The following is a 22,186-nucleotide window of genomic DNA, read 5'->3' as shown; positions in this document are numbered from 1 at the left end:
TATACCTCGGCGTGAAGGGGGTGTGTTGGAAGTCCCACATCGACTAGAGATAAGGCCAAATTATAATATATAAGTGAGGTGCAAACCTCACCTTACAAGCCGGTTTTGTGGGGTTGAGTTAGGCTTAAAGTCCACTTCTAACATTTATCGTCCATCTTCTATCTTTTTGTCCTACAAGAAGATTGTTTGCGGCCTAGGAATTTCTTCAAATGATATAAATTATGAACGAAGTTATATTTGCAAAAGTTTGTGCAAGAGGTTCATTTATTGTCTGCATGTTTGGTGCAGATTGTAGTGTGGAAATATCTTTACAGATCAGGACGTGTAAAGGTCTTGGAAACAAAAACGTTACTGCTGAGAATTGTGATCCTGCAATATTTTCCAAGATTTATACGTTTTTTACCTTTAGCATCTGAAGTTAAAAAGACAGCTGGTGTTTTTTCTGAGAACGCACTGCTCGGGGCCATGTACTATTTGATATGGTATATGCTTGCTAGTCACGTAAGTTTCAACTCTTAAATCCTCTCCATTTCTTTTGACCATACAAGCTAATCAATTCATGTTTTAAGTAATAACAAGTTCATTCTTCTGACAATTCTCCAATGTCACAGATAACCGGCTCTTGCTGGTACTTACTAGCCATTGAACGTAATGACACCTGCTGGAAGAATGCTTGTAAAGCAGTTGAAGGGTGCAGTACACATTTCTTGTACTGTGCGAATTCGAACAAGCATCTGCCAGGGTATGACAGTTGGAGAAATGTTAGCGAAACTGTTCTGAAAAGTCAGTGCTATGTGGAGGATGGTTCCTCAGAATTTAGCTATGGCATCTTCTCTCAAGCTATAGAGTCTGATATTGTTGCTTCCATAGAAGTTTTTCCTAAGTTCTGTTACTGTTTATGGTGGGGACTTCAAAACTTGAGGTATATTCATTGTCGTGTCTGGTTATCTAAAATTATATCCGTCTTAATTTTCTCTCTATCAGATGCTCGCTCCTTTTTCTCTGTATCAGATTGTGGTTTAATATAAGAATTTTATAGTATTGTTTAAAGATGATAAGTTCACCCTTAGACCTCACATGTTTCAACGTTTGATAACATTAAATTGCTGTAGTTTCCAAATTTTCCAAGTCTAAAGATACCTTCTGTTTTGCGTTCCACAGTACACTTGGTCAGGGGCTTCTAACCAGTACATACCCTGCAGAGGTTATGTTTTCCATAGTAATAGCTATCGCGGGGCTTATCCTTTTTGCTCTTCTGATCGGAAACATGCAGGTAAACATCTATATATCAATGAAGATTATGAAATGTCTTCATTAATGAAAGACTTTAAGAGTCAGTTACTACCATGGTTCTAATCTCTCTGCTATTTTGCAACTGGACAGACCTACCTTCAATCAATGTCAGTTCGCCTTGAGGAAATGAGGATCAAAAGACGTGACTCTGAGCAATGGATGCATCATCGTTTGCTTCCTCCAGAGCTAAGGGAAAGAGTGAGACGATATGACCAATACAAGTGGCTGAACACCCGTGGAGTAGATGAAGAGAGCATAGTTCAGAGTCTTCCAAAAGATCTCAGGAGAGATATCAAACGGCATCTTTGTTTGAATTTAGTCAGAAGGGTGAGTGAATACTTAGTATAGTAGCCTGTGCTTTGAGATATAACTCTTCATTTCCTCGTAAGTTTAGTGAAAATGACTCCATGTATTGTTGTTCAGGTTCCTCTCTTTGCCAACATGGATGAACGTTTGCTTGATGCTATATGTGAGCGATTGAAGCCTAGTTTATATACAGAGGGAACTTACATAGTGAGGGAAGGGGACCCAGTTAATGAGATGCACTTCATCATACGTGGGCGTCTAGAGAGTGTCACCACAGATGGTGGAAGAAGTGGGTTCTTCAACAGAGGTCTTCTGAAGGAAAATGACTTCTGTGGAGAGGAGCTACTAACGTGGGCATTGGACCCCAAATCTGGTTCTAACTTGCCATCATCAACAAGAACTGTGAAGGCTATAAATGAGGTGGAGGCATTTGCTTTGGAAGCAGAGGAGTTAAAGTTTGTTGCTTCCCAGTTTAGGCACATCCACAGCAGACAGGTTCAGCACACCTTCCGTTTCTATTCACAGCAGTGGAGAACGTGGGCTGCTATCTACATTCAAGCTGCATGGAGGCGGCATTGCAGGAGGAAGATAGCAGAACAGCGCAGGAGGGAGGAAGAAGAATTATATGACTCTGATTATGACAACAGTGACGATTCTGCAAAAGCCTTGGTCAAGCATCCTGAAAAGTCTGCTTTTCCCTCTTCTAACCTTGGACTTGCTACAACCGTCTATGCATCTCGCTTTGCTGCAAATGCACTTCGTGGTCATAGGCGTCGTGATTCAAGTTCCAAGGACATACTCAAACTCCAAAAGCCCCCAGAACCTGACTTCAGTGATTATGATGAAAACTGATCCTCCTCCCCTTGCAGTTCAACTTGACTTGCAAGATATGCATTCATCAGCTGATATCACTAACGGTGTTAGCTTATGAGGTTCGACAAATTTTTGTTTGGGTAACCTAGAACATGAGTCTATGTTTGTGTAATTTCTACTGGTGTTTTTTAGATATAACATCTCATTGCAAGCCATGTCTGCAGGCTTGCTAGTATTAGCTGTCATGGTATGTCTGCAAATTTCAAAATATTTACCTATGAACATAATGTAAAAAATATGCTTTCTATTAACAGTGTAAAAAAATACGTCAATAAGACTCATGTCGATTCTTCTTGTATCCTATACCAAGCAAGGAAAATTATCTGTGTTCGTGATGAAGCATTATCAAACACAACAAGGATATTACTGATTAAAAATAAATTATCTTCCTTGAATATATGTGAGCACATCCATTGACCACTACATACCAACACACTAAAAAACGCAATCTCTGCTAACACTGTACTACTCAAGTCCGCCATGCAGAAGATACTTCTGAATCAAAATTTTCTTCCCACCACGTGCTTGCCTGCAATATCACAGCATGCAGGCGATAGGTTATAATTTATAACTTAACTAGAGACAGGCCAACTAATATATAATATCTAATAACCTACTGTAGCAGGAAACTGGGTCAACTCAATGCTCAAACAAAACATTATGAGAATATGCTTGATCATTTGCATAAATATTTAAAACAGGTGATCACATATGCATGTAAGAATAATGAAATTGAAAAAAAAAAAAACACTACATAAAATCCACAACAAGTTGTCTTGTCTTGTCTTAAAAAGGATGCAGTGCAGGATCACACATCTATATGCAAATTTTACCAGGGACATAAAGAACAGTAATAAACAAGACAGAAGCATGCAAATAAGGAACACAAACTGATTGACACCTTGTAGCCCCTTCGGAGAAATTCTAGAGAGCTCCCCTCTTCTTCTTGAAGCCCCAAGACCCTTAGCAACTCCTCTTTGGCCTATATCAGTCAATGGACTAATATGAAACAATTTACAACTAAAAAGAAAATCAGGCTGATTATTTCCAATTAATAAGTAAATGATGTTAAGATTATTTTGAAATTACCTCACCAAGGCTGAACCGATCAGCACTTTCTGCTATGCATGCATAAGAACCATCTGCTTGTTTAAGCATCACCTGCCAAGGACCTGAACAGTTTATTAAGGAACAGATTAGTGCATCCTTCATATCAGCAAATAAAAGAATGGTTGCCATACAATGAGAAAAAAAAAATCACAATCAAAAATTAAAAATACAAAAGAATGTTGCTACTTGTTACATAAAGTGGAAAATAGCTTCCTTGTCAGGTCTTATGTTAATATATCAAATTTATGGTATAATTTATAAAGTATCAGTCTATCATATTTCTTCCGCATATATCTCAGTAATGCATTACTTTTTTATTTCAGTTTTATTTAACCTTGACATTTATTTTACATAATATGAGATTGCATTAATAGACTGAAAAAATAATATGAACTTGAATAAGTGGGGTGCGTGTGGGTGTCTATTCGTGCATATAAGACAACCGTTCATATATACATAGTTGCACCTGGGTACTGGCGGAACACGGCTCCAGAATAATTGACAATATATGGCGCAATTGCAACTGTCTTAAAAACAGAAAGAGGAAACAGTCAATGTCTATTATTTGATAAAAAGAATCAACATATGGAGGCAATTCAATAAAGAAGTGGTACCTTTGAATACTCTCGGATTCTGATGTAGAAAACCGGAGTGAATTGAGAAAGAAAGCGGTAGTGCAAATCTTTGGCAGGAAAGCCTGGAAGGCCTAAATCAGCACTGTAAATTCAATAAGTATTCTCTGTCAAGGATAAGTATACGAATTTGTTAAGCAATTAGGCATGAATGAAAACTCAATCAGAAAAAAAAAAAAAAAAAAAAAAAAAAAAAAAAAAAAAAAAAAAAAAAAAAAAACTCAAGGAGTACAACATATACCGTAGTGTATCTAGTTCAAGATTAAATAAAAGTGTTGGGGTTGATGTAGCAATTTTTTCCTGCAAAATCCAAGTAGTAAAATTAGAAGGAACCCATCAAACTAAAGCAGCTAATAAAAATATGCAGAATAAATTCTTTTAAATTGCAGAACCTAGATCAAGTTTTACCATCTAAGATGTTACTTACTACTGGAAGGGATATAATTAGAAGCTAAACTAGGTATGCTGCAAAACCGGAAGAACTCAAATCAATGTACTATTATTGCATAATATTGATTATCAGTGAACAAACTCTAAATATTTCTCATCAAACAAGCCAAAACTAAGCAAAATAGCAAATGCAAATAAGAGTGAAATTTAATTAGCACATTGAAGATTTGAAAAAGGAAAAGAAGAGTTTCAGGAAACCATCTAATGGCAGAAACACCGTACCACATACTTCTCTATATATGCAAGTTCACGAGTACTGCAGTTAAGGAATATGTAGATTGATGGAGGATCACTAGATTGCCAACGACCTGCATTTAAGAAAGAAAATGGTCAGTAAATTATTATTTTATCATGATCATGATTTACAAAGCAATACTGCCACCAATAAATGTCCCAAGAATAATTTGATAAATTGATATCCCTAAGTTTATCCTACACACTAGGAAAACGTTATTATTTAGAAAGCTATGACTATACCATTTCCTCAAGAACTAACCTTCGTTGTCATCTTCAAAGTCAAAATCAAGGGTGTTCCTGACAGATCTGAAAAACGAAGTCATAGGTCCAGCTGGGACATCATCTAAGGAACCTATGGTAATGCCATCAATCTGGAAGAAAAATATGGTGTGATCTTTTGCTGGCATGATTTTAGAAAAATGTTGAGTGGAATGTGGATTGGGTCACTAGACAGATGGGAAAGAAATTCATAATGAGTTTATTTTTTCATTACGGAATCTAGAGCTGTTTTGAACAATTGAGAGGCTCGGCGCTTTTCTGGTTTATCAGGGAATACCTACAAAGAGGAACAAATGTAGTAACATTTTGGGAATAGAGTAAAATACATTCATGGATTTCTTTTCAAGGGAAGAAAAGAATGTATTTTCTTACTATGCAAGCTCTGGTTTCCTGTTTCTCCTGGAGCTTTCTTACAACAGCCAAGGCAAGTTGAATGTTGGCATCAATGAACTCATCTGAGGATCCCTTGAAATATTTAGGAATTTGAGTAAATTACGTGCAATTTAATCAAATAAGCATGTAACACAAAGGTCAAGTAACTAAGAATTAGAACGTTTCTTTTCTAGAAGCATGAAATCAGTGGTCACCTGACATGGTCAGGGACTTATTCAGAGAGCATAAGATCTAATTGGGGGTGTTTGGAAAAGCTTCCATGGAACTTATTTGGGTTTACTTATCACATAAGCACTTTAGCCCAAAACTGAAGGCGTTAGGTTTAGTTTATCAAAATGATTTACAACATTCCTATTAATTTATTTATTTAGACAATCCCATCAAAATCAGCACTTGTAGTCTTATTGAGTAAGTCTATCCAACCCAATTGCAATGTATGGAACTTGAGTCCCACACAAAAGGTATGGGCTTTATAAGGCCTGGGGTTCTCAAACCACAACAGCTACCATTTGTGGTGTGGTTCATACACGGTTTTTATCATGCACCAAGAGATTAGATGATAAAATGAAAGGAACAAAAGTGGCAATGATTAGTGATGACGAGAGCACTGCAAAGAATGGTACCTTGTAGGAAGACACGTTGGTGGGCAAAGGCCTGCAAACAAAAAAAAAAAAAAACCAAATGAGAAATCAGGAAAACACAACCAAAACCAAAACACAACCTGGAAAAACATGCAATTCATACATTACACAAAAGGAAAATCAACCAATCATCATAAGACCAAAATGCAGACAGTGATGCAGAAAACAGGTTGAGAGTTAAGTGATAAAAGGTTAAGGCATTCGGGAACTACGATTCAATGAAAGTGGATGAGAATGCATACGGGAAATCGATTTCGAGACGAATTTTTCCGTCTTGAAGTGCGAAAGCTAGGGAATTGGCAGCATCATTGACGAGAACTTGGTAGGATTTAGGTTTGTAAAGCGAAACACCGGCCTTAGGATCGGAGGGTGCACCTTCTCTTCCAATTCCAAGGCTGTGAATTTTTGCAGCCAACCTGAGTGGGAGGGGTTGAGCCATAGCAGAAGAAGATGGGAAAGTGAAAGTAAGAGGTTGAAGTTGACTTGGGCGAAGGAAAGTGAGCTTGAAAGAAGAAAATGTTGATGAAATCATTGAAATGGCCATTTTTTCTTACCACCCCACACTCTGCTCTCTGCTCACTCTCACCAACTAACTAACATGGATCATGGATAGGATTATGGAGGAGGACGTGTCCCTTTGACAATCTTATTCTCCATCTCCACATACATTTACTCAAATATCCTCTTGGAAGGAAAAATTTCTTTTACACCATCTCACAATCATTAAAAGGTAAATTTTTAATCTTGAACTAGAATAGTCATATAAAAAGTAAATTTCTAATCTTGGAAGGAAAAATTTCTTTTACACCATTTTGCACTTCTAAAATAGTCATATAAAAGGTAAATTTTTGTATTTGTAAAAAAATAAAAAGTAAAAAATAATATCAAATGTAATCCCTAATCAAATGAGTGTAAAGAAGTTTTGGATTTCAAAATATCATTCTTCTCCTTAAAGTGTTGTGGTGCATGTGTGCTGTGTTGGGGATGAGTCATGAGATTGGTAGTTGGGAAGGGATAAGGTTGTAATAATTACAGGAACATAATTGAGCGAAAACAAGTTAATTCAGTTAAATAATGTAATAAGCAACAAAGTAAAAATGCTTTTTTTTATGAGAATTAGGCAATCCAAAAACAACATTTTTTTCCAAATGAAAATCAATAAACATAGAGCATTTGTTTATTGAGAAAAAAATCAAATTTTGAAAGAAGTGATAACTTATTTAATCTTAAAAAATGTCAGAGGACCGTTTTCAAAATAAAAGCTTAATTTGTTTCAGCAAAATCTGTAATCACGAGACGTTATTAATAAGGTTGGTTGTCGTAACTCCAAATGGACAACATGAGATCCACACGAAAAAAACAAAAGATGCCCAAACAGGATGATGAATGGACGTTTCAGATTTTGTAAAAGAGTAACGTGCGATGCCAAGATATCAATAATGAACAAACTCTCTTCTCTCTTCCCATTTTAGTTCTTGTGTCCAATGCCTTCTTCAACACTCTAATTTCTTCAACATTTCAAGGTTGTTGCTCTAAAGAAAGTTTTTTTCTAACAAAATAAACAAAATGGTTGTGGCTATTAGTGTTGGTCTTCACTTCAGTGCTGCTCACAGTAGCTTGAGAGCTATGGAGAAAATCATTTGCAGCGCCCCTTTCTCGAGGGCCTCTTCTGAGTTTGCTGCTACTAAACCGTTTCGCACCTTTAGCAGAAGGTATGGTTCATACTGAATAATTACAGTTCAAGTTTTTATTGATTGTTCGAGTTATGTTTCTGATTTTCTGTTGCTGTTATAATGCTTCGGTAGTATACTATTTTCTTAATTCAATTTACGCTCCCAAAAACTTCTGATTAAAAAGAAAAAGATCGATCAAGTGGAACTTGCTCTGTGTGTAATTCCTTTGCTTGCACATGTTTATTCAAGAAAGTAACTTTTTACCTTTGCGTTGTTAGTTTGTGTATTTTCTGAACTGCGTAGAAGTAGAATACTCGGAGGACTATGTTGAGTGTGTTCTGACTAATATTCTCTTCTACAGTTTGTCAACATTCTTTTGCGCCCTAGTCCTATTTTTTTCTGAAAGACTAGTATAAATTTAAAATTTGGAGTAGTAGGACTATACTACGATGATGGGTGTACATTCTATTTGTTAATTGCATGTATACTTTTGTCAGATTGTCATCTTCTGGAACTACAATTATCCCTCGAGCAGCACCTGTTACTGATGTGGAGGTATTTAGCCTAATCAGCATGTGTGATTGCCACTAATTGCATGTGAACAGCAAAAACTTTATTCTAATGCTTGCTGATTGTGTTCACAGATCAGTTACAGATTTGCTTTCAATTTGTTTTATGTGATGAACAGGATGGAAATCAAGGAGAGACTGACACCATTCCAACTCCCGTAGTTATAATTGACCAAGACTCTGATCCAGATGCAACCGTGGTGGAGATAACTTTTGGTGATCGGCTTGGGGCACTTCTTGACACAGTAAGTCATTCTCTTAGCAAATCTTAGATGGTGTTCACTTGTCCAATGTTTTTCCTTTTTACTTTTGAATGTATGCTTTTATGATTTCAATACAGAGATTGTGGGGGTAAGCAGTGTCTCATTGTGTTATTGTATTACTGTTGTTTTATTTTACCGAAACATGTTTGATGCTGTTCATTAATAAAAAGAGGATTTCCAAAACCAATCTCTATTTGGGTTGCAGATGAATGCATTAAAAAACTTAGGTCTCAATGTTGCTAAGGCAAATGTCTTTCTGGATTCATCTGGCAAGCACAACAAGTTTTCCATCACAAAAGCGTAAGTTGTCCATCACAACATTATGTGTGTGACCGTTATAATGCTTTTGTTTCTCCCAGTATTGTTGATCTTCGTGTATTATTACTGGTGTATGCTAAATGGTAGCTCAGAATGATTATGTGTTTAGCTGATGTGCGTCATTTCTTCTTGTCTGAACTGAGTTGGCTCCTGTATCATTACGTTATTGTAAAGAGGTAGATGTGTCGAGAATTAACATACTGAATTCCCTCTTCTGTGAATGCAAAATTCGAACTATGCCAAAGAAAAAATTGAAAGTAGGGAAGAAGAATAACACTAATAATAAAAGATCTCCACTATAACAATAAGAATACAAGTAGTCTCAACCCTCTTTTTCTCAAAGAAGATTACAGAAGCTCACTTTTTCTCTTCTCTCTTGCTCTTAAAGAGTTTTCTTAACCAAATAGAATGGAATGAAATACTCATTCTACTTAAAGGGGATGAAAAACCCTTCTTCATTCATGGGGTGCAATCGTTCTTATTTGTCATGCATCTTGATGGCTTCTTCAAATATTTGACGTTCCCCTTCGTTAGTAAGGTTGACATATTCATTTGAGATGTATGTTCTCGATAGTTGTATAAATCTCAAGGATCATCTCACTTTAGATTCTTTTTCTATTTGACCATTTTCCATCGCATTCTTCATTTATTAGTTTAAGAGGTTCATCGCTCTCTTCATGTTCCAACATCTATTGAAGTTGTTTTGTTTTATCGTGTTCTTTCGTATGTGGTTCCAGCAGAGGACTTTCTCGCCTTGAATTATTAAGACTTTGATCACAAACCACCTTAAAACTTAGCTTCTCAAAGTTCTTGATATCTTGGATAGTTTGATCCTCAAAGAATACAACACTTCTTCAAACAATTTTCTTTTTCTCAAGATCTCATAGTCTGAAACCAAGTTCATCTCTTGGTGAACCAAGATATATGCATTCCTTCCCCATTGCATTAAGCTTTGCATGTTCATCTCTTGGAATATGAATAAAAGTTTTACATGAAAAGATCATCAAGTGCACATAGGAGGTTTTCTTTCAATACCATATGTCATTTGGTATATATCCATTTAGTGGTCTTGAAGGTGGCAGGATGATCAAATCGGTAGCAGTTCTATTGCCTCTCTCCAAAATGATTTAGGGAGTTTTGAATGAGAAAGCATGCTTCCAATCTTTTGTGCAATTGTTCTATTGAATCTTATAGTTGCACCATTCATTTGAAGTGTTTTAGGGTACCTTATCCCATCTTATCCTATGGGACTTATAATAATACTCAAAATGACCTTTATCCCATCTCACCATTCACTTTTAAACAACAATTATTTTGAATCAAGTTTTGAACTGGTATCTAATAGTAATTCATTGGATATCCTGGTGGAAATTTGTTTGCAGTGATACTGGCAGGAAAGTGGAAGATCCAGAGTTGTTAGAGGCAATTCGTTTAACAATTATAAATAATCTTATTCAATATCATCCGGTAAGCTCACCAAGTACCCTATTTTTGTTGGAGCTTAATTTGGTTAGAACACAAAAGGAAGCTCTCAGCTAATTGGAGTTTTGAAACTGGTGTCCCAGGAGTCAAGTTCCTTGTTAGCATTGGGAGCAGCTTTTGGACTTTTGCCTCCAAAAGAGCAGGTGATGAATGCCTACACTTTTCAGTTTCAACTGTAAAATATGATTTTCTTTTTCACTCAGTGAGAGGTGCAGACAAGTTTTTGTTTCGTAGTGTTAAAGGATATCCTAGCTGCCTGGAAGTATTTTCTTTATATATGAATGATATAAAAAGAAAAGTAGAGAATGTATAAGAAAGCTTTGATGTTAACTCGTGATGCATGTCTGTAGAATTTATTGAAATAATCAAGGACTAGTGTTATAACTGATTGTCTGACTATATTGGTCCTCTGCAATCTTGTTTATACTTTGTTAATATCTGTCAGGTTGATGTAGATATAGCAACCCACATAAATATTTCTGATGATGGCCCAGATCGAAGGTGATACATTCATCTGGTTCTTCCTTTATCATCAATATTAGAAATCCTAATTGAACCAAAAAAATTGCCTACACTTTCAAACTAGTCGAGGTTTTAGAAAGCATTTTCAGTGCTAGTTTTTGCATTAGCAATACATGGATATGATCACTCACTTGTCTTCCATTTTGCAGTTTGTTGTATGTGGAGACAGCTGACCGGCCTGGGTTATTGGTAGATCTTGTAAAGATTATTACTGACATAAACATTGATGTTGAATCAGGAGAATTTGACACTGAGGTTTGTATGTATACACCATTTTCCAAAATATGCAAATTTACTTTTTCTGATATGATCATTCCTATGATGCACGGAATTTATCTGATATGCTAATACGTTTATTTTGAAAGTAACATGATAGATACATGATACATGCATGTTGAGAAGTGTATAAAAATTCTCAAAAACATTGTTATTGTGTGAATCCAAGTTAATATCATATGTATCAAACATTGTCAAAATAAAAAATTATAAGTTATTATCATCATAAAAGTTCTACTGTTTTATGGATTTTGATATTTTGACAACTTTTTTTAACAACTTTTTGACAACAGGACACGTATCATTACTTTATTGGTTTATTTGAATTTATGTTTAAAAAAATATTTAAAATGGATCAATCACAAACTGCCATATATGCGTTGTCAAAAAGTTATTAAAAATGTGTTGTTAAAAGAACTTTTTCCCTCTTTTATAGATTAGGTATTTTCATTGATAAGTATCGTAGAGTATCCTAAAGAATAATTATTCTTTGACACACCTAAATTTTTTATGTTCATTTAACACTATTCTTACTTTTTACTCATTTCTTGAAAAAATACAAAACTTTACACTTTTATGACAATTTTACTTTTTATCATGTATCAAATGAATGTAAAAATGTGTCATGGTAGCATTTCTCTATCCTAAAATATCGATCAGATACAGATACGCGACCTAGATTAAAGTATTAGTACATCATAGAGTCATTCAAAATGAATTACCAATCTGATACAAAAAGCTTTGTATTTGACATGAACAATAGGGGCTGTTGGCGAAGGCAAAGTTTCATGTTAGCTACAATGGTAAAGCAATCATCAAGCCTCTGCAGCAGGTAAGATTAATCTTGTAACAAATGATAAAAATGAAAATGGAATCATACATTGAAGTGGTCATGCAAGTAGGTTGTAACGAAGTTTGATGATCTAGTGCTAGTGGTAGACTTCTCTTCACATACCAGCAAGATTCTTGAGCTTTTGAACTGAATTAGATTCATGTTTATCATATGGCAGGTTCTTGCAAATAGCTTGAGATATTTCTTGAGGCGTCCGACAACAGAGGAATCTAGTTTTTGAGTGTCGCTTTTTGGAACATAGTGCAGCACATTGTATTCTCTTTCACATGGGATTTACAATGTTTGCACTTCTTTTGTCATAAGAAAGACAAATGAAGAATAGGGATATTTTATAAGCCGCAGTGCATTAAATCATAAAATTGAATTAACATGAATAGGATTATAAACCCACTCTTATATCATAAATTTGAATGTTTGTTCTTGAAAAATACTTATAATATGTATCTTATGTTTTCACATCACATCCATATGTTTTTTTTTCTACCTTTTAATTAGTTATTTGACGAAATAGAGGTTTCTAGTTTCTTTAATTTTCTTCAACCAATATATATTACTTACCTAACCAATCATACTCAAATTTATTATTTGAATCTTGTTTTATATTTAAATAAATTATAAATAAATAAAATCTATCTAATATTTATTAAAATAAATATAAATATTATTTTGGATATAAGCTCGAATGTTTATTTAAAATATTTTTCTTGCTGTTCTAACCTTGTTATTTTGTGTTAAGACAATATATTCATCATGTTTATCAATTGAAAATACTTATTAAAGGCTATTGGATATTAAAATCATATTCAATTGTAAAATAATTAATATTAAGATAATAATATTTGACAAACAACATATCATGTATCATTCTATTATTGAATCAAAGTATTATTATCTTAATATTGAAATAAATATATTGTAAAAGTTTTCACAACTACATCTTTAGTCTATATTTACAGTTTATTACATAATTTTTTATTTTACTCATTATTTTATATGTTCAAACATCAGTTCAGTTATTATAACTTGTGTGTACCAAATGAAATACAAAGTATTAACATAGAATATATCAAACTCTAATTTAATAATTCATTCACTCAATACTTTTATATATATATATATATATATATATATATATATATATATATATATATATATATATATATATATATATATATATATAAACCTTATCCGTAATAAACCAAACCTAACATCTACACTTGTCTTTATATGGCAAGAAAACTATTTGCACTATGACAAAAAAGTCTAAATTTATTTATGTTTTAGTACAAACAGGATATGTACTTTGTTCTTATTAACATTTAAATAATAAAAAAAATTGAATAACATGTATGAAAATAAAAACTTTAAATTAAAATTTTAAATCTTAAAATGTGAATTTTAAACTCATTTAAACATTTGGGTTAAATATAGCTTTTAGTAAATAAACTTGTAAGCAAAATTAAAATATTTTTATATTATAAATTATAATAAATTTTGGTTTTAAAAAAATAAATAATATAATTTTTTTAATCCAGATTTTTTGAAGTATTAAATTTTAATTTTCGTTTGAGTTATTTAAATTATTTAACACACTCAAATATAATTTCAGACATACTTTAACACTTGAAAAAAAAAATTGATATTTTTAGATCAAAAGTTTTATATTCATTTTGTTTTATATGTTTGATGATAAAAATGTATTAAGATTTGAAACAAAAAAAAAATTGATTTTATGTTTGAATTACCTATAAATTGAAATTTTTGTCTTGAAAATACTATCATTAATAATTAATTTTTCTCAAATATATTCTTAAAAATTTATCAGAATAACATGTGTGGAAAAACTGAACCACAAATGAGGTGTTTTCAATTGGTTAAAGGAGATTTTCCTTGTGTATGTAATGAGATGAATGACTGTAATAATTATTCTTTTATGAGATAGGTCAATTATAGCAAATTCTTGAAATTTTTAAGCAGATTAAGATGCAGATTGATTGGAGTGATATGCATCATCATCCATAGTTACTTAATTTACAGCTTACAGTGGCAGAATAAGAAAAGAAATTAGCAAAGTTGGTGTCAAAAGTCTCGAGGATCAACAAATATAACTGGCGAAGAGGATCTAGAAGTGAACCAATCACAATTTTGAGATGAACCCTTGTGAAGATTCTTTATACACCACATGTCCTCTGCCCATGAGAATTTTCTCCAATGTGGGACTACGTCTCTGACTGGGTCCCTTTGGCCCAGTTCAGCCACAATGGCCCCACAACCACCACCATCTCTTCCCATGTTATGCACAAATGCACATAAGCACTTCATCAGTTGAGCACCACACTTTCCTTCCATGTGCAGTCCATACAAAAGATAAACCCCAAATGGCCTGAAAACATCTGGAAACGAAGGTAGCCTTAGCCATGGCATCCATTCATCCAACAACCTCGTACCTACGCAGCAGGCATGTGCCAATGGTGACACACCCTTTACTTGCAGTTTGAACACATCTTTGGTGTTCCACACGCTCAGTATGGCATAGCTTGGAGGAAGAATGCCCCTTTTTGGATCACACTTGGACAGGTACTTCTTGGGGATGGCCATGAAAGTCCCCAGATTCAGCTTGTTGCACAAGATCGAGTCTTTGTCTTTAGGGTAAAATTCTGAATTGGCAAACAACTGGTCGTACATGGAGCCTGCAAGGCGTGGTGGAAGGCGAAGCACGGCAACATTGGAGCTGATTGGTTTGTAGTGAGCATGCACAGGTTGCACCAGTATGGTTAGAGTCCTGAACTTTGAGTAGCCACATTTTTTTGTGAACAGATTCACTGAAGGCTCATTGGTACAATCAGTTGCCATATATGCATACTTAGCCCCTTTTTGCTTGCACCATTCTTCTAAATGTTCGACTAGTTTTGTGCCAATGCCAAATCTCCTGCATATGCCAAGATAAGTCTTTTACTTGTTGTTGCCTCATCAAGCATCAGAACATTTATACCTACTGCTTTTTGGTCTCGGTATGTTTTTATCTAGAAATAGATATGTAATTAAAAGTTATGATGAAACGGAAATTAAAATGAAGGTGGATCATGAGGAATATTGAACTGAATGGAAAAGTAAGGTTTGTGTGGACCTTGGTGTCTAGATGAAGAATTTTGTACGAAATTCAGTGAGATGGTTGAATATAAGAATAAGACATCATATCCAATTGCAGTTTCTTATTAAAGCAGTCTTAGTGGATACATCATACATGTGTCAATGACAGGCTAGCTTAACCATACTTTTTTCACCTTTCCATGATACGAGGAACATTGCCTTCTCTTTTTCTTAGAATCTAATCCTCCACCCCTTCTTTTTTTTTTTCTGATTTTTTCGTTTCCCTTATTTTATAAGGCTCGAATGAGATTAGAACCAAGAAAGCACACAACTAGCTGAAGAGAAAGGGATTAGAACCAATGGCAAACAGAACAGAAGCAAAACCAGTTTCAGAATTGACTTTTGCTTTTGTAAGTTGGAGGAAAACTGATTATGACTCCTCCTTCTGGTATTTTATTTATCTGAAACAAACACATGCACATTAACATCCAAAAGGACTTATGACTCTTAATTCCGTTTGATGACTTTAATGTGCAGTGCAGAAACAGATTGAAGCAAGCAAACCAATAAGATATGAGCAGAGTGGAATAGAACCTGTGTCGAGGGGAGACTCTGAGCCCCAAGATATAGGCCAGTTTTACATAAACCGAATTCCCTCTTGTAACTGTTTTTACACAACCCCTTATCACCCCAACAACTTCTCCTCCTTCTCCATATTCTGCAACCTGTTATTTTGACCAAATGCAACATTCATTAGCCTTTCTCAAAACCAGCAACAGATCTATCTGAAAAACATAAATCCTACTTCAGTTTTAAAGGAATGCAGGCTGATTATCATACAATTTCAAAGTGTGAAACTAATACTATTCCAAACTCAAATATTTTTTGTGCTGCAATTAAAGTTGAAGATAGTGTAAAACCGAAAAAACTGAAAAGTAATGAGATTTTTAACTAGATTTGTAGCTGGTTACTTACCAGCATGACATGCAACTGAAAGTGACGGATACGGCATATGGGGTCTCCCATGAGGTCAGTGACAAGAGATGGCTTTCCACTCTGCCCAACTTCACAAAGCCTCTCGAGTTTCTCTACTGCCACCTTGTGTTTATCTTCATCATATTCGTTTACCACAATCAATGGCTCCATCACTGTCTCTGATGGTGATTTTGGATAAACTTCTGCTGCTATCTTTAGAGACATGGTATAGATACAGATGATTAGAACAATCAGTAGCAAGCAAAAGAGAAAGAAGATCAATTATTATCCTTTGCTTCTTCTCAGTTGTGCTAGCTAGCTTCTATCAGCTTTCGATGCTCATCTCCCTATCTGTATGTGCATATATACATCTTGGAAGCCCCAAGAATATGCATACGTGGCACCTCCCCAAAGTTTAGTGGACCTTGTTCTTTTGGCAAAAATGAAAAGAAAAGGATGGAAAAAATCTAAACTTGTATTCTGCTATTTCCATTCCATAATATTACATCATGTTCATATCTTCTTTTGTTTGTAGTGCGTGATCCAATACATCATGTACATATGGAAATTAAATAAGCTCTGGTGCTCCTGTACACTTTTTGTGAGAGATAATAAACCACATATTATTTTGGATCACTATGCAGAAGGTTGAAATTTCAAATTTTTTCAGCATTCACATTAAATGTGCACAAGGGAGAGGTGCACTAAGCAGTCTTGGCATTCACAATGTGATTCACATACACCCATATGAGGATAATGATGTCCTAATAATGATAGGAATAACAACAATGACAGCAATAGCAGTTTAAGGTAAAGTTTATCTGCAGTCAAATGTAGTGCCCTAACTATTGAATAATTGTCCCTTGTTCCTAATACAAGAGTAGGTATCACTTATCCCTATCCAAAGAAAAAAGCTCCACTGAAGGTTTATTTTGGAATGATGTCAAAGTATGTGGTTTTAGATGAGAAAGTGTGATTTAACTGAGTAAAGGGTTACCATATGTGTCCTTGTGTGGTTAGTTCTGTCTTGTTATTGTTATTGTTATTGTTATTGAATGAAAGAAGAGTGGTGGGTCATTGAGTGTTCTTTAGAATCATGATGGCAAATGTTGTGCAAGATTCGCCCAGGTGTTTGAAAACTAGAAGCCTGTAGCATACACAAATAAAGCCCTTATCTTATTACTTTCCTTTCACCAATTATTGGGGGAGGTGGCATAGAAAGCATGCCTTTCACCACGTTTTTGGTGAACATGTGGGATGCTACTGTGCGGCTTAAAAGTGGGGTTTTAATCACCATCATCATATGCACATATTCAGCTCTTTTTTCAATTGAAACCGTACCATTCCTTTGTTTGTTTATGTTTTAAAAGAATGGTGCCAAGTGTTGTGAGAGAGAACAAAAAACTCTTTCAATGGCTACGCACGTCCCTAGAAGCTTCATTCACCCCAAGCCAAGCTCGTTTCTCATTAGCTGATGTGTCTTCTTTCTAAATTCGGATCAATTTTGCTCATTCATAACTGCTACACTGTGGTCCATTTGTACTGCAACTTACCTCTTAAGGAATGCAAAATTTAATCTCAAATTTTAGACACTTTGAGTCCTATCACTCGAACCACTTGCTCCAAATGATACATGCAAATGGTACAAAACCAAAAAAGAACTCTCTCAACATCAAAAACAGAGACCTCTCAATACAGAAGAAAGCTATGCATATACCAATGTTCTGTTCTGATTGGACTTGCATGATCAATGCACTATCACCAAAACGAGAAGCTGGTCAATATAGAGCTGCAAATTCTGATTTGCCATATTAATAATCTGTCCAAAGCATATACTTTGACATGAGGAAGTTGTGTTCTCTGTCCTTATACCAACAAAATCCTCAATCATCATTCTTTGTAGCTTTGGTAATTCATCATGAAGGCTATGGTAAATAAATCAATGCTCTCTTTTCTCTGTCCAACTTTTCAGACCATTATGTTTCATTGTTCTTCAATTTTCTCTCCAAACTAATATAGTCAAAGCTGGAACATCAGAGTCTTAATCTCAGAAAAAGAAAAACTCCTAATAATTATCAGAGTTACATTACACCTTACACGTATGTTCAAGTTTTAAGGCCATCGTTGCAGAAATTTGATGCCTATAAAACATAGAAAAACTGATGTGACGGCATTAATGTTGCATATGACCTGCCTGCCATATCTTTGATACTAATTTTTCTTGAAAATATGTTTTCCAACACTGTCAAAAGAATCAATTTTATTCTTATTCTTTTCATAAAATGATTTGAGTAAAGTGGTGAATATGGTCGATTTTGTATGAACGCGTAAAGGTTACTTTTTATCAAATCGAAAGCAAACCATAAATACAAAAGGGGTTTGAGCATGAAATTTTTCTACTTTAGGTATAATTTTAGCTTCAGTTTTAGAACCAATGATTGTTCCAAGAACACATATTTTCTCTTCAAACAAATTGATTAAGATTCTAATAATCACTTTTTTTTTTCTCAACAAATAAATTATAGTTAAATAGATATATTTAAAAGATGTTTTTATCCTAAACTGTCGTACTTGTATTCAAATTTTAAATAAATATTAACTTTGTAAAGTTTAAGGAAACAATATGAAAGTACTAAACTAGATTTGTAGTCCAAAAAACAATAGTTACATCCATTCTTTAATTATATTCTTCTATCAGTATTTTGTTTAATTAAAAATTAATTAATGATAACTGCAGGAAATCTTGATCGTTGAAACCAGTTTCACAGTCACAGGTTTGATTAATTTTTATTTCTGTCAGTCACCATTGATTACAACATCAAATACGTTATATTCGATTCTGTTTTCTGATATCAATGACCTGCATAATTATATTGACTATATTCTCGAGTTCGTTCTTTGAGTATATTAACTCTACAAAATGCACTGACCAATCTTTGCTGAATATAAATTAACATCAGTAACGCCTAAGTGGGCGCGGCTGCAGAGGAATTTATGCAAATTCCTTACAAAAACTAACTTTACATTATTAAATTCATGGTTTATGACTTGATTAGTCTTTTTAAATATATTAATATATTAGAGTGAAGAATATCAGTCTAAGTCTAAGTTTTATATTAAATAAAAATTAAAAAGTTAATTAATATATAAAAAATCTATAAATTTATCGTTATAATGTTTTGAATTTGAATTTAAATTTCACATAATATAAAAATAAAAAAGTTAAACAACATACGAAAAAATTTTTCTATAAATTTATTGTTATAGAGTTTTGATTTGAAGTGATATCAATTTTTAATAAAAATTAGACTTGTGTCTTATTGGTGTTAAATCAAAATATTAAACAATCGGTATTAGAATTGTTTGAAAGGTTAAATATTTGCTGGAAGTTTCACATTAATTAAAAATAAAATCATTTTACAATATATATAAATGAATGTAAATCTTATTTTATAAGTAGATATTGTAAAGTTGAGTTAAACTTAAAAATTATTTTTAATATGATATCGAAGTCATAGATTATAACTCATCTTAAAAAAATTGTTGCTTATTAAGTATACCATTTCATTTTCTAATGATATCGAAGTCATAGATTAAAACTCATTTTAATAAAATTTGTTATTTGTTAAGTTTATTGTTTCATTTTCTTCCAGATCACCAAAATTCAATACGTAAGAGTTGAGTTAGATTTAAAATTTACTTTTTAACCATACCGATTAAGTTTTACTCTGTAATAGAGATTTACTAATATTTTCAAACTTTTGACAAATCAAGAGATGGTTTTTCATAGTTTGGACCATACAATGAAGTATTGACAATAAAGAGTATACTTTCTTTGTTGAAAAGTGGAATTTTCTAAGCAGAAAGAAGGCATTCTTGAAGGAGAAAAAGCAAGATGAAATCTAGGAGAGAAGTTGTTCCGATTAGCCTAATAAGAATAGGTGTAGGTGAATCAAATCTTCCATAAGAAAACAAAAGACACATAAGAGGTGTGCATGTTCAAAGAACGAGGCACTACATAAAGTAACATTCCAAATTAGAGATAGGCATGCATTTACTTTCCATCTTCACATTAATTACTAAACACACCTCAAATTATTTACATTCTGTTTAAACAATGCTTAGCTTCCTTTAACTTGTGGCGTTTCCCATCACATGAACAAGGTGGTCCTTCACCTAAAAAGTAGGAAAAATATTAAATAAAATAATAATTAGGGTTTATCCCTAGTCATTATTATACTAACCATACATTTAAAATTATTCCCCCATTAGTCAAAAAGCAAGTTCAATATTGAAAGTGTAAGAATTAGAAGAAGAGGTAAATTTTTGTAGGGATGCAAACCGACAATACTAACCTTATAAATAAAATAATGATACTTTGACAGTATTTTAATATATGTGATTGGTCCATATTGATATTTATGATTATTATTACGGATAATGATATGTAGACAACATTTTTTTGACAACATTTGAACATTGATTACGTGTCAATCTGTGATTGGTAAAAAATTACTCCACAATAATGTTTATGATTATTATTATTGATTGTGGAGTAATTTTTGACCAATCACAGATTGACACGTAATCAATGTTCAAATGTTGTCAAAAAAATGATGTCTAAATATCATTATCTATTATTATTGATTGTGGAATAATTTTAGATCAATCACAAAATAACACATAGATAATATTAAAATATTGTCAAAAAAATATTATTAAAATATCGTCATCCAGTAAAAAAATGTTAACAAAAGCAAAATGCTTAAGTTATAATAATATTCATATTCATACACTTTATTTACGTGCTCTCAAATAATTGGTTTTCTCGTCCACATGCATATAAACTATTAACAATGTTATGCTGCTTTGACATCAGTCATGGATTAATTATGGAGTAATAAATATATTCTTTTAATTAAAAGTACTTTATCATGATTCTTAATATTTTTAGTTAGAGCATTTTAAATTAAATGAGAAGAGCTTTTTGTAAATTCTAGTTCGTTATTTATTATTTTTCTGAAATATTAACCCATATTAATTATTTTTCTTTTTTTCATCACTTGGAATATCAATTAATAATTTAGTTTTTATATTCAAGGACTTATATATCGTTTTTTATTTTTATGTTTTATATAGTTTTTATATTAAATGACTATGGTTGAATCAATTGCCTGCATCAAGAAACTCTCCTAGTTATTATCGTGGAGTCTTTTATTTTGCATTGATTTATGTGTTGAAAAGAGAGGTTGGTGTAAATTTAAAAGACAATTATAAAAAAATTAATTTTTTAAATAATAATTGTTAAGTATTCGTGGATGTAGATTTCAAATATCAAACCATATTAAATTTATCATATGTTTTTATTTTATTGTGTGCTTTTATTTTTATTTTTATTTGTAATATACTTTTACCAGAAGAAATTATTATTTATCTATTATGCAAATATTCACAGTATATATTATCATTCTTATTTTACTATATACTCATTATAACATAGTTAAAGAAGTCAAATAGTACAAAAAAGGGTGATGTGGTGTCGATTTTACATAGGCCAATGTAGTGATGGGAATTGGGTTTTATAAGAGATATAGATTCCACTACCAACCCATCATTAATATTTTAGTTTTGAATTTGTTTTCTTCCTTATACTTTTTAATTCTTTAACTTTAGAAATTAATGTTTTTACTTTGTATGAATACTTAAGCGTAATATTTATTATTAAGGTTAAATATGTTTTGAGGGAAAATAAATTAGTTTTTCTTCAAAGTTTTGGCGTAATTAAATCTCTCATATCTATGAATTTAATCATTTTAACTAAATTTTGTTAGGTTTATTTGATGTTTCAAGTATGTTTTATGATAGCATTTGAATTGTTTACACTATTTGATACAGTTTTGCTTCGATCTTAACTGAGAAACTCTTTTGAAACATCAAATAAAGTTAATAAA

General features: G+C 32.9%; 5 protein-coding genes across 5 annotated transcripts in view; 3 read left to right on the top strand and 2 right to left on the bottom strand.

Moving 5' to 3' along the window:
• LOC111242542 (putative cyclic nucleotide-gated ion channel 7) overlaps window positions 1-519 on the top strand; it is a 2,493-nt gene extending 1,974 nt beyond the window's left edge. The window contains exon 3 of the mRNA XM_022786264.1: window positions 289-519. Coding sequence (XP_022641985.1) covers window positions 289-519 — 231 coding nt within the window. The remainder of the gene's footprint in view (window positions 1-288) is intronic.
• Window positions 520-569: 50 nt separating this feature from the next.
• LOC106773054 (putative cyclic nucleotide-gated ion channel 7) lies at window positions 570-2,590 on the top strand. Its single transcript, XM_022786142.1, has 4 exons — window positions 570-922; window positions 1,162-1,273; window positions 1,384-1,620; window positions 1,717-2,590. Exons 1-4 carry the CDS (start codon window positions 603-605, stop codon window positions 2,449-2,451), a joined length of 1,404 nt encoding a protein of 467 aa, XP_022641863.1. The 5' UTR covers window positions 570-602; the 3' UTR covers window positions 2,452-2,590.
• Window positions 2,591-2,728: 138 nt separating this feature from the next.
• Window positions 2,729-6,847, bottom strand: LOC106774219 (protein LOW PSII ACCUMULATION 3, chloroplastic). The gene is made up of 12 exons (XM_014661133.2): window positions 6,457-6,847; window positions 6,197-6,227; window positions 5,553-5,645; window positions 5,395-5,457; window positions 5,161-5,272; window positions 4,887-4,972; window positions 4,456-4,514; window positions 4,197-4,299; window positions 4,049-4,109; window positions 3,562-3,644; window positions 3,374-3,454; window positions 2,729-3,001 (listed from the first exon to the last, which is right to left on the bottom strand). Exons 1-12 carry the CDS (start codon window positions 6,756-6,758, stop codon window positions 2,942-2,944), a joined length of 1,134 nt encoding a protein of 377 aa, XP_014516619.1. The 5' UTR covers window positions 6,759-6,847; the 3' UTR covers window positions 2,729-2,941.
• Window positions 6,848-7,569: 722 nt separating this feature from the next.
• LOC106772919 (ACT domain-containing protein ACR11) lies at window positions 7,570-12,653 on the top strand. The gene is made up of 10 exons (XM_014659556.2): window positions 7,570-7,926; window positions 8,385-8,442; window positions 8,576-8,701; window positions 8,925-9,019; window positions 10,420-10,504; window positions 10,603-10,662; window positions 10,965-11,020; window positions 11,191-11,296; window positions 12,081-12,149; window positions 12,328-12,653. Exons 1-10 carry the CDS (start codon window positions 7,781-7,783, stop codon window positions 12,388-12,390), a joined length of 864 nt encoding a protein of 287 aa, XP_014515042.1. The 5' UTR covers window positions 7,570-7,780; the 3' UTR covers window positions 12,391-12,653.
• A 1,531-nt stretch (window positions 12,654-14,184) lies between these two features.
• On the bottom strand, window positions 14,185-16,991 carry LOC106773749 (probable N-acetyltransferase HLS1). Its single transcript, XM_014660495.2, has 3 exons — window positions 16,236-16,991; window positions 15,855-15,985; window positions 14,185-15,099 (listed from the first exon to the last, which is right to left on the bottom strand). Exons 1-3 carry the CDS (start codon window positions 16,458-16,460, stop codon window positions 14,250-14,252), a joined length of 1,206 nt encoding a protein of 401 aa, XP_014515981.1. The 5' UTR covers window positions 16,461-16,991; the 3' UTR covers window positions 14,185-14,249.
• Window positions 16,992-22,186: the final 5,195 nt, after the last annotated feature.

Source organism: Vigna radiata, chromosome 9 (genome assembly GCF_000741045.1).
Source record: "Vigna radiata var. radiata cultivar VC1973A chromosome 9, Vradiata_ver6, whole genome shotgun sequence".
Lineage (NCBI taxonomy): Eukaryota > Viridiplantae > Streptophyta > Magnoliopsida > Fabales > Fabaceae > Vigna > Vigna radiata.
Note: the sequence above shows the minus strand (reverse complement) of the source record. Positions and strands in the feature narration are given on the sequence as shown.

Bases quoted from the DNA above. Each gene is read 5' to 3' on its own strand.
- LOC106772919 (XM_014659556.2), top strand. From the start codon at position 7,781: ATGGTTGTGGCTATTAGTGTTGGTCTTCACTTCAGTGCTGCTCACAGT. The intron at 10,663-10,964 runs GTGATGAATGCC...AATATCTGTCAG, and splicing joins TTTTGCCTCCAAAAGAGCAG to GTTGATGTAGATATAGCAAC. The intron at 12,150-12,327 runs GTAAGATTAATC...ATCATATGGCAG, and splicing joins TCATCAAGCCTCTGCAGCAG to GTTCTTGCAAATAGCTTGAG.
- LOC106773054 (XM_022786142.1), top strand. From the start codon at position 603: ATGTCACAGATAACCGGCTCTTGCTGGTACTTACTAGCCATTGAACGT. The intron at 1,274-1,383 runs GTAAACATCTAT...GCAACTGGACAG, and splicing joins TTCTGATCGGAAACATGCAG to ACCTACCTTCAATCAATGTC. The intron at 1,621-1,716 runs GTGAGTGAATAC...ATTGTTGTTCAG, and splicing joins GTTTGAATTTAGTCAGAAGG to GTTCCTCTCTTTGCCAACAT.
- LOC106773749 (XM_014660495.2), bottom strand. From the start codon at position 16,460: ATGTCTCTAAAGATAGCAGCAGAAGTTTATCCAAAATCACCATCAGAG. The intron at 15,986-16,235 runs GTAAGTAACCAG...TCAAAATAACAG, and splicing joins TTCAGTTGCATGTCATGCTG to GTTGCAGAATATGGAGAAGG. The intron at 15,100-15,854 runs GTTCTATTCCAC...TGGCATATGCAG, and splicing joins AGAGTCTCCCCTCGACACAG to GAGATTTGGCATTGGCACAA.
- LOC106774219 (XM_014661133.2), bottom strand. From the start codon at position 6,758: ATGGCCATTTCAATGATTTCATCAACATTTTCTTCTTTCAAGCTCACT. The intron at 5,273-5,394 runs GTAATGAAAAAA...TTTTTCTTCCAG, and splicing joins TCAAAACAGCTCTAGATTCC to ATTGATGGCATTACCATAGG. The intron at 4,110-4,196 runs GTACCACTTCTT...TCTGTTTTTAAG, and splicing joins GAATCCGAGAGTATTCAAAG to ACAGTTGCAATTGCGCCATA.